Genomic DNA, 15415 nt, shown 5'->3' on the forward strand with positions numbered 1-15415 from the left:
TATCTCAACATTAAGAAGTCAATAATCTTCACCATTGGGTCAGAAGACAGTCATCAGTGATTTCATCTTTCTTGGTTTCACAATCAATACCTTTAGCACCAGTCGTCAAGAAATTTTTTTTAAAAAATTATTGAGTAAATCTGCTGTGAAGGACCTCTCTAAGGTGTTAAAGAGCAATGATACCAGTTTAAATACTAAGGTGCATCTGGTTCAAGTCATGATCTTTCTAATTACTTGTTATACACCTAAAAATGAGACATTGACTAAGGATGACTAAAGAATTGATGCTGTTGAGATGTGGTGTTGGAGAAAAGTACTGAATATTCCATCTACTACCAAATGAACAAAGAAATATATCTTGGAGGAAGTACAGTCAAGGTGTTCCTTGGAGCCAAGGGTGGTGAAGATATCAGCAATTATAAGTATGGCTATAAGTTTGCCCCTTTTTTTCCTTCAGGGGAGCCGTTAATGGATTTGAACCATCTGCTTTTGGGTTGACAATGCAACTCCTTACCCACAAAACTACCAGATAGTTATCCTTAAATTAGAAATTTTCCTGCCTAGACAATAATTTAGCGCTAAAAAATTGGTAGAAGTAAAATGGTTTTGTAATGTTTTCAGTACGTAGGTAGTTTAAATAAGCTCAGGCTTTTTGTTAGCTTAAATTTCCCAAACAATTGCTTTTGTTTTCTGCTTAATGTTGCTAGTGAAATTATTGAGGAAGCCTATTGTTCTCATTAGAGAGAGGTTTGCGTGTATTGTGCTTGTTATGTGATGTCAAGTTAGAACTGATTCAAAGATGACCACCAAGTTTTCAGAGACAATAAATCCCACAAAAGGAGATTGCTCATTTTTATCCTGCAGATTAGCTAGTGAATGTGTCTTTGAGTTGACAATGCAACTCCTTACCACAAAGTGTAGCATACTTACTTTGAACTTTGTGATGCTAATAACATTTTGCTAATCTAGATAGGTTTTAGGAAGCTCTGGTGGTTTAGTGGTAAGGAATTGCACTGCCAATGTAAGGATATGAAGTTCAAACCCACCATTTGCTCCATGACAGCAGAGATGGGCATTCTTCTCTCATGTGATTTACTGCCTCTAAAAATTTTCTGGGGGGTCAGCTATGGGTCAACTCCAAATTTGTGGCATGCAGCAACACAAAGGCTTTTAGTTTTATGCACTCAATAAAGCAAATTGAAATATTATTGAAGATACCTTTTTAATGACTGTTTTTGTTATTGTTGATTACCTTTGAGTTGAGCACGACTCATAGCAATCCTATAAACAAAAGGCTGGAAGCCCCTCTACAACTATTGAAATTTTCAAAGTTCATAGAGTTTCCAGAGGCAAATTGTTTAGGAAGTGGATGCCATGGCAAGCATTATTAAATTACCAGGAAAATTCCTTCCAAGAGCCACAATTTTTAATTCATGATTATTATCGTCAAGACAAAACAATAGCACTCATGAGTTCAGTCTTTTATCTACAATAAGAGGAAAGAGTGTACTGGGGTGGGGAGGTGTGGACACGGAGAAAAGTGAAACAATGAATGAATGGAAATCCAAAGTCTCTGTAAATTGTCATTAAAATTAATAAAAAAATACAACACCCCCCAAAAAAAAGGACAAGGACTGAGAAATATTGCTGTTATTGTCAAAGGAATTGTAGCCAAAAGTAAAAAAAAAAACACTAGAGATGTTTGTTTATGTTTTATTGACTATATGAAAGCATTCAACTGTTTAAATCATAACAAATTTTGAATAACATCATGAAGAATGGGAATTACCAGACACTATTTTTATGCAAAATAACATGCACCTTCTGCATTTGTTTACTAACTGTGCCTTTCTTTCCCTAGCTCCTTTTACAAGGTATATTCATAAGTGTGCTGTGCTCATTTTTTTACAGCAATATGCATAAAACATGCAACAGTGACTTTTCAAGGGAGAGGTTATCGTTTACAAATGAAAATAGAAGGTGTATGTTATCTGTGTAAAAATTCAATATTTATGCTCACGTGGAACCTAGGTATGGACTAAGGAATAGCCATTCAAATGAAATATGGTTTAAAATTGAAAAACATGTGCAGCAAATCTATTTAATATATTTAATTGATTTGTATACTGAACAAAGAATTCAAGAAGACAGACTAGGGAATGAAAATCACAGAAAGTACACGGGTGATTAAAGGAATACAAAAATTAAAGTATTTCAAATCTGAAAGGATTCCTCTGAGCTGACATGCTATGCTCACACTTGGCACCTTTTATTCTGAAACCACAATGCTTTTGGGTGTGATAAAAAGGACTTCAGAGAGCTGAAGAAACTCATAGCTTCTCACACTCTTTACCTGTACAGAAGCTCATTATTTACTGTATCCCTCACTATTGATTAGTAAATTTTAGTTATTTTTTTTAATAAAGATAATGTACAAAGCAACATATTTGGAAGCAGTGGACCAATACTTGGTGAGGCAATGGTGTGTGATTACTTCCATCTTCTATGACAGTATTATCTTAAGGTCTCTGAAAGTTATATATTTCTAAGTTTGTAAATATTTACCATAAGGGAGCGAGGCCTGGTGGTATAGTGGTGGTATATGTGTTGGATTGCTAACTGAAAGGTCTTTGGTTGGAAACCATGAAGTGCTCCAGGGAGGACAGATAAGTTTCTTCTTGTAAAGATTGACAGCCTCAGAATCTTTATGGAAGGCTGTAATGAGTCAGAATTGACTCAACAGCTGTGGATAGGTTTAGTCATAAGGGACTAATGCTCAAAAGAGTAAAAGATAAATACGTAACAAATGTTATAAACAGGAGAATGGGCAAGTCATTGCAGCAGTAAATCATTCAAAGTCCATATAAACACTTTGGTTCATAATGTATGAATACAAGAATATTATATACCAGGTTTAAGAATTTTTCTTCTGAAGAAAGACAGAAGATGACAACTATTCCCCTTCTTGGGAGCTATGCAGTGCAGTGCAAAGCAACACAGTAAAGAAAATGAGTTTATGCCAGAGAGTTGAGGATATACCAGTACATTCTGATGGAACTTTGAGAAAGTCATTTCTATATAGACTTCCATCTCACTTGGAAAAAGTACACTTAGGGTGCTCCTTAAAGGCAAAGATGATGAAACTTCACCTGACATGCTTTAAGCATGTTTCCAGGAAGGGTTAGTCCTTGGAAAAAGACATCATGATAGGAAAAGTAAAGGGTCAGAATAAGAGAGGAAGAACCTCTCTGAGTTGAATTAACACAGTGACTATAACAATGGGGTCAATTATGGTGGATGTTATGAAGATGGCGATGAATAAAGCGAGAGTCTGATCGCTTGTTCATAGGGTCACTATGAGTGGTCTCGTGGTAAGGAGGTGTGATATCAACTAATAGGCTTGTGCTTCAAATCCACCAACTGCTTCATAGGAAAAAGATGCACAATCTCCTCTCTATATGATTCACAGCCTCTAAAAACCTGCTGGAGGGTCAACTGCGACACCAACTCCAAGGGAGTCTGCGTGACAAAATCACCCGATTGAGGCGAAAACGTCAAGGAAGTCAGCCTCTTGGAATGTGTGCTTTCTCCATGATTGTTCTTGGCCTTTCTGTAATTTCTTTTCTATTGTCTCCTTGTGTTTTTTTGTGTGGCATAGGGGAAGAAGGCTGTGTCCTTTACACAAAGTGTTCCTACTAAAAGTTTGTTAGATGTTCCCAGAAAGAACTAAATGGAGGTGACAACTTTAATATGCAAACATCACCTCCGGTTCTTTTAGCATTACTAAACTTCTCAAGAATAATATGATTTTAGGGGAATCCATGGATGCATTATAACAAAAAGTATTAATGGTGTAAATCCCAAAGAGGACCACCCCAGAGATTCCTAGATTTCTAGGACTTATAAGAACTCCTTCAAAGGAAAAACCCAAACCCTTGCCCCCCACCATGAGAACACCAGGTGGAAGAATTGTTTATCTATTAGGTAATGGTTGTTTGTGGCAGCCCTCTATTGGGAGAGGCCCTTACAGAATTCCAAAGCCTACAGATAAACCTCTTCCATATACTGGAGAACATTATGAATTTAATGCAAAACACCCTGATGGTTTTGTGTCTTGGGATATATTTTTCAAAAGGTTTGAAAATGACCTGAGGAAAGATGTTATGCGAGGTATAAGTGGTAAAATAAGTCATGAAACATGAGATTGAGATGATGAATTTAGGCAATATTATGACCCAAAACATCCTTTGTATGAACCTAAACCCCCTTATTGAGATAGTGATCACCTTTGAAATAATGGAAGGCGTAAAAGTGTTGTCTTTTAAATGGAAATAAATAATATTATAAATTCAGCTAAAAATGTAAAATGTATCAGCTTAAATTTAAAATGTAACTTTTTTACTTTGTAACTTTGTAACCCAAACAAGTTGGAAAACAGGTTTAAAAACATGTTTTTTTTAAAAAGCCATTGTCTACCAAGCTCTCCAATTACCAAGGAACCATGACCATAAAGAATAGCTGTGTGCAAGAAAATAATGTAAACTTTATTTTTACTTTTGTTGTCTTTTTGGCTATTGTTAAGCCCCTAATTGTAAAAATGGGATATAAATGTGTCATGCTAAATGCAATATAAGCAGGGAACAAGGAAGAAGAAGAAGAAGGAGAATGAGAATGACTTAGAATTAAAATCATCAAGATCACTTGACTGTGTATCTTGTGTTCTTTCACTGTCCCTCCACAGAACTTCTACCCACCTTCGTGTTCCCTCTTCGAGACCCTAGACTCCAGGCTTGCAGCCCCTCCCGAGTGCAGCAGCCCGCGGCAGTCAACTGAGTTGACAGCACATAACAGCAACAGCAACAACAAAATTAGTTATAGGTGATTATATGTAACCTAACAACAGCAACAACAACGAGTATTCGACAGTGTTCTGATGAAAAGTTTTGCAACAAAAGTTGAGTTGGGTCCCATTTGAGTCCTAAAAGTGTAGATCAGAGCCTGGGCAGGAGGATAGCCAGCTCACTATGGTTATCGGTGAGGGACGGGAACACATTTCCAGAGGAGAAGACCCTGTTCTAGGATTATTGGCACCAACCATGGGTAAAGGATGACTGATTTCCTTCTTCCACCTCTGGTATCTGACTCATTTGAAATTGCTGGCTTTAGGTCATTATTTGTCTTACCTGTCACAGTGGTTCCAAGGTTTGGATTTAGCTATAATTAATGTAAAAATAAATTATTCCATTTTATTTCACATATAAAACAGCTGTCATTGAATTGACCCTGTCTTATGGCAATCCCATCTAGTGCCCATGTAGAATTAGACTTAGGCCTGAGAATTGACAGTGTTACTTCCATCACATTGTATCAGCCAGAGCAGTTATAAAGGCTGCCAAGGATAAAGACAAGGTAAGATCGTACACCAAGCATGTAAAAAAAAAAAAGTGTCGTCACTGATAACATGCTACCTTGTGAAAACAAATTCTGAATCTCGTGAGTTTTTTTCCATGCTGCATTTTCTTGATTCTTAAACTTGCTCACACTCAGCTAAAGGAGAAAAGAATCATCTTTGTGTTCTTGGCACTTGTTTTTTGCTAACAGGAAATACTTATTAAGACTCCCTGTGTTGGAGTCAGTTTCAAGGCTAGTTAAATACTGTCTGTATAATTAATTAGGTCTTAAAACAGTGATTAGTGTGAACATTAATTCATTAGTTCATGAAATGTATCAGCAGTTAGTTTACCAAACACCTTTTCAAAGATCTGTTGTTTTTAGAGATGGAAAATGCTCTGTGTGACTCATAGCAATTAAGGTGTGCATAAGTTATTTGCCTTTCTCTGAACCTAGGATGTTTTATCTCTTCCCTTACATTGTTGTTGTTGTGTATACCATCAAGTCAGAAGTGACCCATAGTTGACCCCCTGGCAGGTTTTCAGGGGCACTTTAGTTGCATGGGAGAAAATGGCCCATCTTTTTCCTTTGGAGCTTCTTGTCACTAGACAACCAGAGCTCCCTTCCCTTACACATATATGCTTATTTTTATAAATTTATTTCAGACAGACACATCAAAAGTTATTTGTTTTTTTAAAAGAATTCATTCTGCTGTGGACATACAAAGACTTAGGAAGGTACAGATGGGTTTGAAGAGTTAGGATTTTGAAATCAAAAGGATAAGTTTGCTCTAAGGTGAGAAAGAAGGTCTTCCTTGGTTTTGGAGTTGGAGAGTTTTCCCTTTAAGACAGATGTGAGGGTTATCTCCGTGCTATAGTGTATACATGACATTTAATAAATACTTTTTAATGTATGAGTGCAATTATTAGTGCTCACATAGATGATTATTAGAAAGATGGTTAGTCAAAAAGGTGGATAAGGTGGTTGGAAGGGAGCTCTGGTAGGGTACTCCATAGGGAATTGTGATGCTTAACCCAAAGCCTTTCAGGCTACTCCTCTGGAGAAAGATGAGTCCTTTCCTTCCATTTGATTTACAGACTTGGAAACCAAGTTCTGATTCAATGACAATGAGGTGACTGGAAGGATGGAGGACTATGGTGGGAGATAAAAATGGCTAATTGGTTGAACAAACAAATATGTCTTACAGAGGGTGCAGCCAGAGTGCTCTTTGGAGGCAAGGATGATGAGGCTTCACCTCACATACTTTGGACATGTTGCCAGGAGGGGTTATTCCTTGGAGAGGGACATGATGCTTTGAAAGGTAGAGAATAAGTGAAGAAGAGGAAGACCCTCAACCAGGTGGATTGATACAGTGACTGCCTCTGTGGGCGATAGTGTTTCAGGAAGTGTGAAGATGGCACAGGATCAAACGGGGTCCATATCTGCTGCTCATAGTGTTTCTATGAATCATATTCGACTGGATGGTACCTAATAACAATAACAAGTTGGCTGATGGGTATTTACAAACTATGCTATTCGATTTGGAATTTTGTGACTTTTGAATGTCATTGAGTGTAGCATAAATTTAATTTTCTTCCAAATTCTAGTTTGTAACACATTTACATTTGTTATACTGTGGCACTTTGAAGATATTTGAAGGCAGATTTTTTAAAAAAAAATTCAAGAGTTTTAAAATTCTGTGGAAAAAATCAAGAGACTTAAAGAGTTTATCCACTCAGTTTCATAAAATTGACTCTCATTCACAGCAACCAGAGTAGAACTGTCTTATGGGATTTCCAAGTTGCATTTTAATGTTAACTGTTAGCAGACTGCCACACCATTCTGTTGTGGGGTGACAGGTGAGTTTGAACCACTGACCTTTTGATTATCAGCTGAGCTCTTTAACCAGTGTGCCACAAAAGAAGACATTCCTTAAACAATATTCAACAAAAACAAAGCTAGGGAAGTCTGGTGGCAACTCTGTGGTGAGTTGTACGGTTAATCCAAAGGTAGTTCTAATCCATCAGCAGTTCTGTGGGATACAAATGGGCAATTTCCTCCAATTCTATTCACAGCCTTGAAAACTTACTGGAGAGTCAGTGTGTCGTGTCGTTATTCTGAAACTTTTAAGTGAACATTCATTGCCCACTCCCAGAACCCGGACCACTTTGCCATGATACATGGTTTCCTAAGGGAGCTCTGATGCTTTAATGGTAAAAAGCCATACTGTCAACACAAAGTAGGTGGTTTGAATCTACCAGGTGTTTCACAGGAGAAAGAATAGTCTTATTCTCTGAGACTAACAGCCTCTGAAAACCTGCTAGAGTGTCAGTTATGAGTTGATTCTGACTCAATGGCACATACGACAATCAACAAGGGAGTTCTGGTGACTTGGCATTGAGAAGGACCCTGAAGCCCAATCTGAGCTGCAACTGATTAACCATGTCTAGAGGATGCCCTGCATGCCTGTGCCATTCCTCTTGCAAGATCAATCAGTGTTCACTATGATAGGGATCCAGGCAGCATTGTCCACCAATTCACCACAGTAATTTATGAGGATTTTCCAGTTTCTGAAAGCTGATTTTTGAACTTAATATGCACACTTCTTCCTTTGGTGAACATAGTTAATGATCTGTAAAGATAAGTGAGGGAAGCTAACTGTGACATCGATGCCTATTAAAGTCAGCCTGTTTAAAGGAAGAATGTTTGTCTTCCTATGCATATGCCATTGATGGAGGATGAGGTATGTTTTTTTAATTAATTTTAATGAAAGTTTACAGAGACTTAGGGTTTCTATTCATTCACTGTTGCACTTTTCTCCCTGCTCACCCTTTCCCCCCCAATTCGCTCTTCTCTTTGAAAAGTAAAAGAAAAAAATCTTTCATTGTTATATAATCCGTCCCTCCCCCCAATTCCACTCCATTGTGCAGCCTTCATTCTGGACTCCTGTCATGACAATACTACCTAATCATATATCCCTTTTAACCAGTTCTCTCCCTCATCTGTTTCAATGCAGTATATATTATTTATCCCCTTTGTAGCTGATATTACGCTGGACTGATAATGAAGAGAGCTCACTTTGGTGCAGATGCAAACACAATCAGATTAACTTTATTTTAAGCTTCTATTACAATGTGGTTAATAAGAATACATGAAGCCAAGCCAGCTTAATCATCTAGCAAAATGCATTTTTGTTTAAATTGGGTATTGGAAAACTTGGAAAATGGCATGAGATCATTTACTAGTTTGGTATAATGCACTTAAAGTGAGAACAGCCATGCTTCATAGATTTCTGGTGCCAAATTCTCAGGAATAGTCTCACAGAACAGCTTTAAAGGCCTCAGACATTGGTTATACTAACCAGGGAATCCTGCTCTGGCTTTCCTTTTGCTTCCTTCTTACTGTCCATTTTGTGTTTGTTTGTTTGTTTTTTTAAAGAATCTCTATCTAGTGTCCTAAATCACACCCTAGGCATATCAATGAGAAATACTGACCATAAATCAGCCTTATAAAGAAACACCAGGTAGCCGTGTGTCCTGGATCCTTGGTGTCTAATACAAATGCTGTCAGTATTCTCTAGTACTAGGTCTGAAACCATCACCTTTTCACAAAGCCAAGGCCATATTACTTCTCAGCCCCTGAGCATGTCACTGAAGTCTTGACGTCGGGTATATGGAGGAGAAGAGAGAATTATTGGCTGCCAATCCTCCCACATACCTGCTCACTAAATCTAGCTTCTCCAGTGTGTTGGGCTTATTCCATGCCTACCAATATACGTTGGCCTGCATGGTATATGGAAGAAAAGATTCCAGAGGGAGAAATGACCACACTTCATTATGGAGACAAGTTCCTCATATCATCTGTCCAGACCATCCTCATTGCTTCTAAGTACTATACCCAGGAAGAGTTAACATAAAGGATATTGGTCCTTGCTGATCAAGCCAGTGTGACAGCTCCCATAAAATGCACTATAAAATACATTATTTAATAGGTTTGCATAGAGCACCGAAAGGTGTATCTTAAGTATAGCAAGTACAGCACATGCCCTGGGGGTCAAATGAAGGAGAAAGAAAGCTCTATTGAGTAGATTGTATGAACCTAGTCAGGCTTGACATTCAAACTTAATCATGATAGAAATTCAGAGACATAGTGAGGTGGGGTACAGAGGGGAGTCCCAGATAAGGTGTCACAAATATGAAAGGCACCTCACTGGAGCAATGAGATAGAAAGGAGGAAGGTGTTTCTACTGAGGTGCTGTCACTATCAAGTCTGTTCATCTTGAAACTAGAAGGGAGTGGTGCATAGCTTAAGGAATGCATCTGGGCATTCCCATTGAGGGCTTGGTGTCTCAATTTAGATATTGTCCTGGACACTGTTACCCTTATTACACTCCTGATTGCAGTTGCTTTCTTATCTCTTCTTAGGTGATAAAATTTCCCACAAATGCAATTTGTTAATATGGGGGCCACATCTTTTCACATGGTAAACCTGTGAAATTTGGCAGAGAGTCACTTTGCTGCAGGTGCAAGAGGAAGGACCCTTCCCTGGCTTTGCCAAAAAGAAAAATTACGCTGTGCTCAATTCCTGGAGAAAACATTCTGACACAAATATCCAGAGTCCAAGAAAAAGGTATGTAGTTCAGTGACCCAAATCATGTGCTTCCTTCCCTTTTGAGGGGCTGTATTACCTCTGTGAATTAAGTAAGGAATCAGAAGTCTTGTTTAATATAAGTCAAGGTACTGTGCAAATCTCCTACTAAGAGAAATCTAATATTTATGTTGCAGGCAATTGTGATAACAAATAATGACTTTTACTCTTATGAGCTATGAGAGCTTAATTAGAGCTTAATTAAAGCTAATGCTCGGAATCCTTTGGAAGTTGGCAATTAAAAATTAACCTCCATGCTGAATAGCTGGGAACATGTGTCTTGGAACACAAAGCACATCTAACTCTGGAGTTTTACTTAGTGCTGTCTGGGCCTTGTACACACATTAAAGCAAGAGCTGACGATTTGTGCATGAAAGTGTCCTCGGTGGAGTGCCTGGTGCACCTCAGTCTCCCATGTTTACACAGAAGGTCGTCTCTGAATCTGCACTTCCAGCTCGCCATACACGTGTCTCAGGGTGTCACTGGTCATGCTGGCGATCAGCTTCCGAGGGCCGGAGACCCAAGGCCGGCACACTTCCTCCCATTGTATGGTGGCATTTGGCTGGATTTCACTAGAATGAAAGAATAATAGGTGTTACTCCCTGGAAGGGCAGATCCACTTTTCCACTTTGGTGAGGAAGCAGTGATAGTCCCTGAGTCCCTACTCTCTTTCTCCACGTATGGTGATGGGAAGGTGGAAAACTTTGGTTTAATAAATTACAACACAAACAACATCCCTTCCTGATGATTTTCCAGAGCCCTCAGGGGGCCTATTGCCCATAGTTTCTTTTCACTGACCCGAGTATATGTATTCACTGGGAGTGGGGAGCAGGGGCGAGCCCCATGCAGCCATGAGTTAGTTGGACTCAAGCTTGCTTCCTTGTCCTCACCTATATGACCCACATTTCCCCCCATTCATACTTAGCACTCTGATTTTCTCCTGGGATAGAGTGGTACTCGGATTTCCCAACTGTCTTTTCTAGGGAACAACACATAACTACTCTGTGAATAACAAACCTGAACCTAACCAAATCTGGAACTATCATTATATCTATCCATCATCATAACATCTCTATCTTATCCTGACATCCCTGTCATGCTCCAGCCCATTGTGGTATTGACTGGATCAATTTGTCTTGTTGAGGATCTTCCTCTGTTTTGCTTACTGTCTACCTTTCCTGGCATGATGTTTCTCCCCCATCTCTGGTTCCTCCTGGAAGTATGCCCAAAGTAAGTGAGAAGTTTCACCATTCTTGCCTCCGAAGAGCACTGTAATTGTTCTTCCTTCAAGACAATTTGTTCTTTTGGCAGTTTGGAGTATATGCAAAATGCTCGGTCAACCCCACAATTAAGAGCTAAAGAGACTTCTTTAGTCTTCCTTATTCATTGTCAGACTTTCAGATGTATTAGAAATATTTGAAAATTACATAGTTTGAATCACATATGCCTTAGCCTTTAAACTGACATCCACATTCTTTATAAATTTGGAGATGTTATTAGAGTGGATTTTCCCAAAACAACATATCTTCTGATTCCTTGACTGCTGCCACCATGGGTGTTGGTTGTGGAGCCAAGTAAAAGAAAATTGTTGCCAACCTCAATTTTTTTATCCATCTATCATGATTTTGCTGATTGTTCCACTGGTTAGTTTTTCTGTTTTACTGATGTTGAGACGTGACCCTTACTGAAAGCTCTAGTCTTGATAATCTTCAATTAAGTGATTCAAGTCCTCTAAACTTTCTCCAAGAAAAGATGTGTTGCCACATAAAACAGGCTATTGATGAATCTTCTTCCTCCAACCTTGATGCCAGATTCTTCTTTATAGAGTCCAACTTCTTGAATGATATATCAGCATACAGATTGAATAGGTATGGAGAAAGAATACAACTCTGACATGCATGTGTTTCAATTTTAAACCATCCAGTTCCCTTGTTCTGTTTTAACAACTGCTTCTTGGTCTATGTATAGGTTTTGCATGGGCACAATTAATTGTTCTGAGATTCCCACTCTTCTCAATATTAGGTATAGTTTGTTCTGGATTTTTTTTTTTCAGTCAAGATCCATTTGGCATCAGCATTGATATGCCTGTGACCCAGTCTCTTCTGAATTCAGCTTGAATTCCTAGCAAAGCCCTGCTGATGATATACTGTTCTAGTCTTTTTGACTAATCTTCAGTTCCAAATGAAATGGATTGAAATGGGGACTTCAACACTAGGCTCTAGTGTGTCAGAGAGATTGAGGATGACCCAGGATAGGGTGGGGTTTAGATTGATTATTCATAGGCTCAGTATGAGTAGTACTTGACCTGACAGCATCTAACAACAACAGTAAGACTTTACTTGCATGCGACATTAATGTTATTGTTCAGTGATTTACACACTCTATTGGATCACCTTGTTTTGGAACAGAAACAAACATGAATCTGTTTAAATCAGTTGGCCAGGTACCTATCTTCTGTATTTATTGTCAGAGACTTTTGAGCATGTCTGAGATTGCTTCTGTTTCCGGAACACCTCATTTAGTTTTCCATCAATTCCTGGGGTCTTGTTTTTATCCAACACCTTCAGTTAAAGTTATACTTCTTCCCGCAGAACTCTTGGTTCTTGTTCATATGCTACTTCATAGATAGAAAGACTCAATATAGTGAAAATGACAATCTTACCCAAAGTGATCCGCATATTTAAAGCAATCCCAATACAGGTATCCAATCACTTGCTCAGTCACATTTTGAGTGCTTTCAAAACTGAGGGGCTCATCAGCCAGCATGAGATGCAATACAATTCTTCCGTTAGGCATAGGATTTTCAGAAATGGATGGCCAATCCTGCTTCTTAGTCTGTTTTAGTCTGGAAATCCCACTGAAACTTGACCACTATGGATGAACATAGTGTTCATATTTGAAATACTGGTGCCATAGCTTTCAACATTATAGCAACGTGCAAGTGACCACAGAGCAGCAAACTGACAGAGAAGTGGTGTTGAGGAACTAACACCCTGATAAATTTGTCAACCTCCTTGGGAAAGCCCTTGAATATATCATGAACTGCCAAAAGAACAAACATACCTGTCTTGAAAGAAGTGTAACAAGAGTGCTTCTCAGAGGCAAGGATAGTGAAACAATTTGGCACTTAGTTTGGGTATAGTTTCAGTAGGAAGCAGTCTTTGGAGAGAGACATCATGGTAGGAAAGGTAGCGGGTAAGTGAAATAGAGGAAGACTCTCAATGAGATGGACTGACATATGATTATCACAATGGGCTTGGTTATGAGGATGGCACAGTAAATAGACTAAGGGACAGATCTGTTAGTCACAGGGCTGCTATGAGGTACAGCCAGCTTGACACCTAACAGGAGCAGCAATAACAATAACAAGATTTCGCTTTCTCATCTGTTGTTGTTAGTTATCCCCATGTTGACTATGACTCATGGCAAGTGTATGCATTTCAAGGTAGAACTTATCCATATAATTTTGAAGGCTGTGACTTTTCATAAGCACACCACCAAGCCTTTTGAAATGTCTAGTGGTAGATTTGGGCTTAGAAGGGGTTGTGATACTAGGAATATTGTAGCTAATGTTAGATGGATCTTAGCTGAAAGCAGAGAATACCAGAAGAATGTCTATCTGTGTTTCATTGACTATGCAAAGGCATTTGACTGTGTGGATCATAACAAACTGTGGCTGACTCTGAGAAGAATGGGAATCCCAGAACATTTAATTGTGCTAATGTGAAACCTGTACTTGGACTAAGAGGCAGTCATCAGAACAGAGCAAGGGAACAGTGCATGGTTCAAAATTGGGAAGGGCATGTGCCAGGGATGTGTCCTGCTTCCATACCTTTTCAACCTGTGTGCAGAACAGATTGTCCGGGAGGCTGGGCTCTATGAAGGGAAATGAGGCATTAGGATCAAAGGAAGATTCATCAACAATCTGCATTATGCAGATGACACAACCCTGCTTGCTGAAACTGAGGAGGACCTGAAGCACTTGCTGCTGAGGGTCAAGGACTGCAGCCTTCAACATGGATTAGGCTTAATATCAAGAAGACAATGATTCTCACCACTGGACCAATCAGCAGCTTCAGGATGGATGGTGAAGAAATTGAGATTGTTCACAGCTTTAGTTTGCTTGGCTCCATAGTCAACACTCTTAGCACCAGTAGCCAGGAAATGAAAAGACATATTGTGATAAGAAAGTCTGCTCTTAGGGACCTCACCAAAGAACTGAAGAGCAATGGTGTCATTCTAGGGACTAAGGTGTGCCTGATACAGGCCATGGTCTTTGCAATCACATGCTATACATCCGAGAGTTGAACAATGACTAGGGAGGATAGAAAGCGAATTGATGCCTTTCAGCTGTGGTGCTAGAGAAGAGTATTGAATGTACCAAGGACTGCCAAGAAAACAAACCAATTCATCCTGGAGATGGTTAAACCAGGCTGCTCCTTGGAGGCAAGGACTCTGAAGCTTTGTCTGACATACTTTGAACATGTTGCAAGGAGGGACTGGTCTTTAGAGAGGAACATCATGCTTGGGAGGGGGGAAGGACAGCGCAGGAGGGGAAGACCCTCTGTGAGGTGGATTGATTCAGTGACTGGCGTAATTGGGGTGGGTGTGTCAGACATAGTGAGACTGGCACAGGACGAGCAGGGTTTAGGGCTGTTGTACATAGGCTCACTATGAATGGCAAGTGACTCGATGGCACATAACAACAGCAACAACAACAGTGGTAAATTGGAACTATTAACCTTGTTGCTGATAGTTGCATGCTTAACCATATGAGTCACCAAAGATTCCTATTCTCATATAAAATGCTGTGTTTGCTTCCTCAGACTGATGAAAGTGCTAAATTAAGTATTCTAAGAAATGAACTCCACATGAGACAAGGAGACATATTGCTTTGGGAAGTCCCCTGCCAGGACCTCTCTAAAATATTGAAGAGAAATGATGTCAGTTTGAAGACTAAGGTCGGCCTGATTTAGGCCATGGTCTTTTCAATCACTTGCTATGCATCTAAGGTCTGGACAATTAATAAGGACAACAAAAGAATTGTTTCCTTTGATCTGTGGTGTTAGAGAAGAGTACTGAATATTCTAGGGACTACTAAAAGAATGAACAGTATACCTTGGAAAAATAACAGCCAGGGTGCTCCTTGGAGGCAAGGATGGCAAAGCTTCATCCATCATACTTTGGACATGTTGCTAGGAGACACTATTTCTTAGAATGGTACACCATACTTGGAAGGATGGAGGGTCAGAGAAAGAGAAGAAGAGCCCAAAGGAGATGGATTGACACAGTGACTGCAGCAATGAGCTCAAACATATCAGAGATGGTGAAGATGGTACAGAATAGGACAGGATTCAGAAATATTGTTCATAGATTT

General features: G+C 39.2%; 1 protein-coding gene across 1 annotated transcript in view; it reads right to left on the minus strand.

Annotated features, from left to right (window-relative positions):
• Positions 1-10456: 10456 nt before the first annotated feature.
• The window catches only part of F13A1 (coagulation factor XIII, A1 polypeptide), a 302545-nt gene continuing 297586 nt past the window's right edge, over positions 10457-15415 (minus strand). Inside the window, exon 14 of the mRNA XM_006888734.1 lies at positions 10457-10610. Coding sequence (XP_006888796.1) covers positions 10457-10610 — 154 coding nt within the window. The remainder of the gene's footprint in view (positions 10611-15415) is intronic.

Source organism: Elephantulus edwardii, unplaced genomic scaffold, assembly GCF_000299155.1.
Source record: "Elephantulus edwardii isolate Elephantulus edwardi_28Jun2011 unplaced genomic scaffold, EleEdw1.0 scaffold00071, whole genome shotgun sequence".
Classification (NCBI taxonomy): Eukaryota; Metazoa; Chordata; class Mammalia; order Macroscelidea; family Macroscelididae; genus Elephantulus; species Elephantulus edwardii.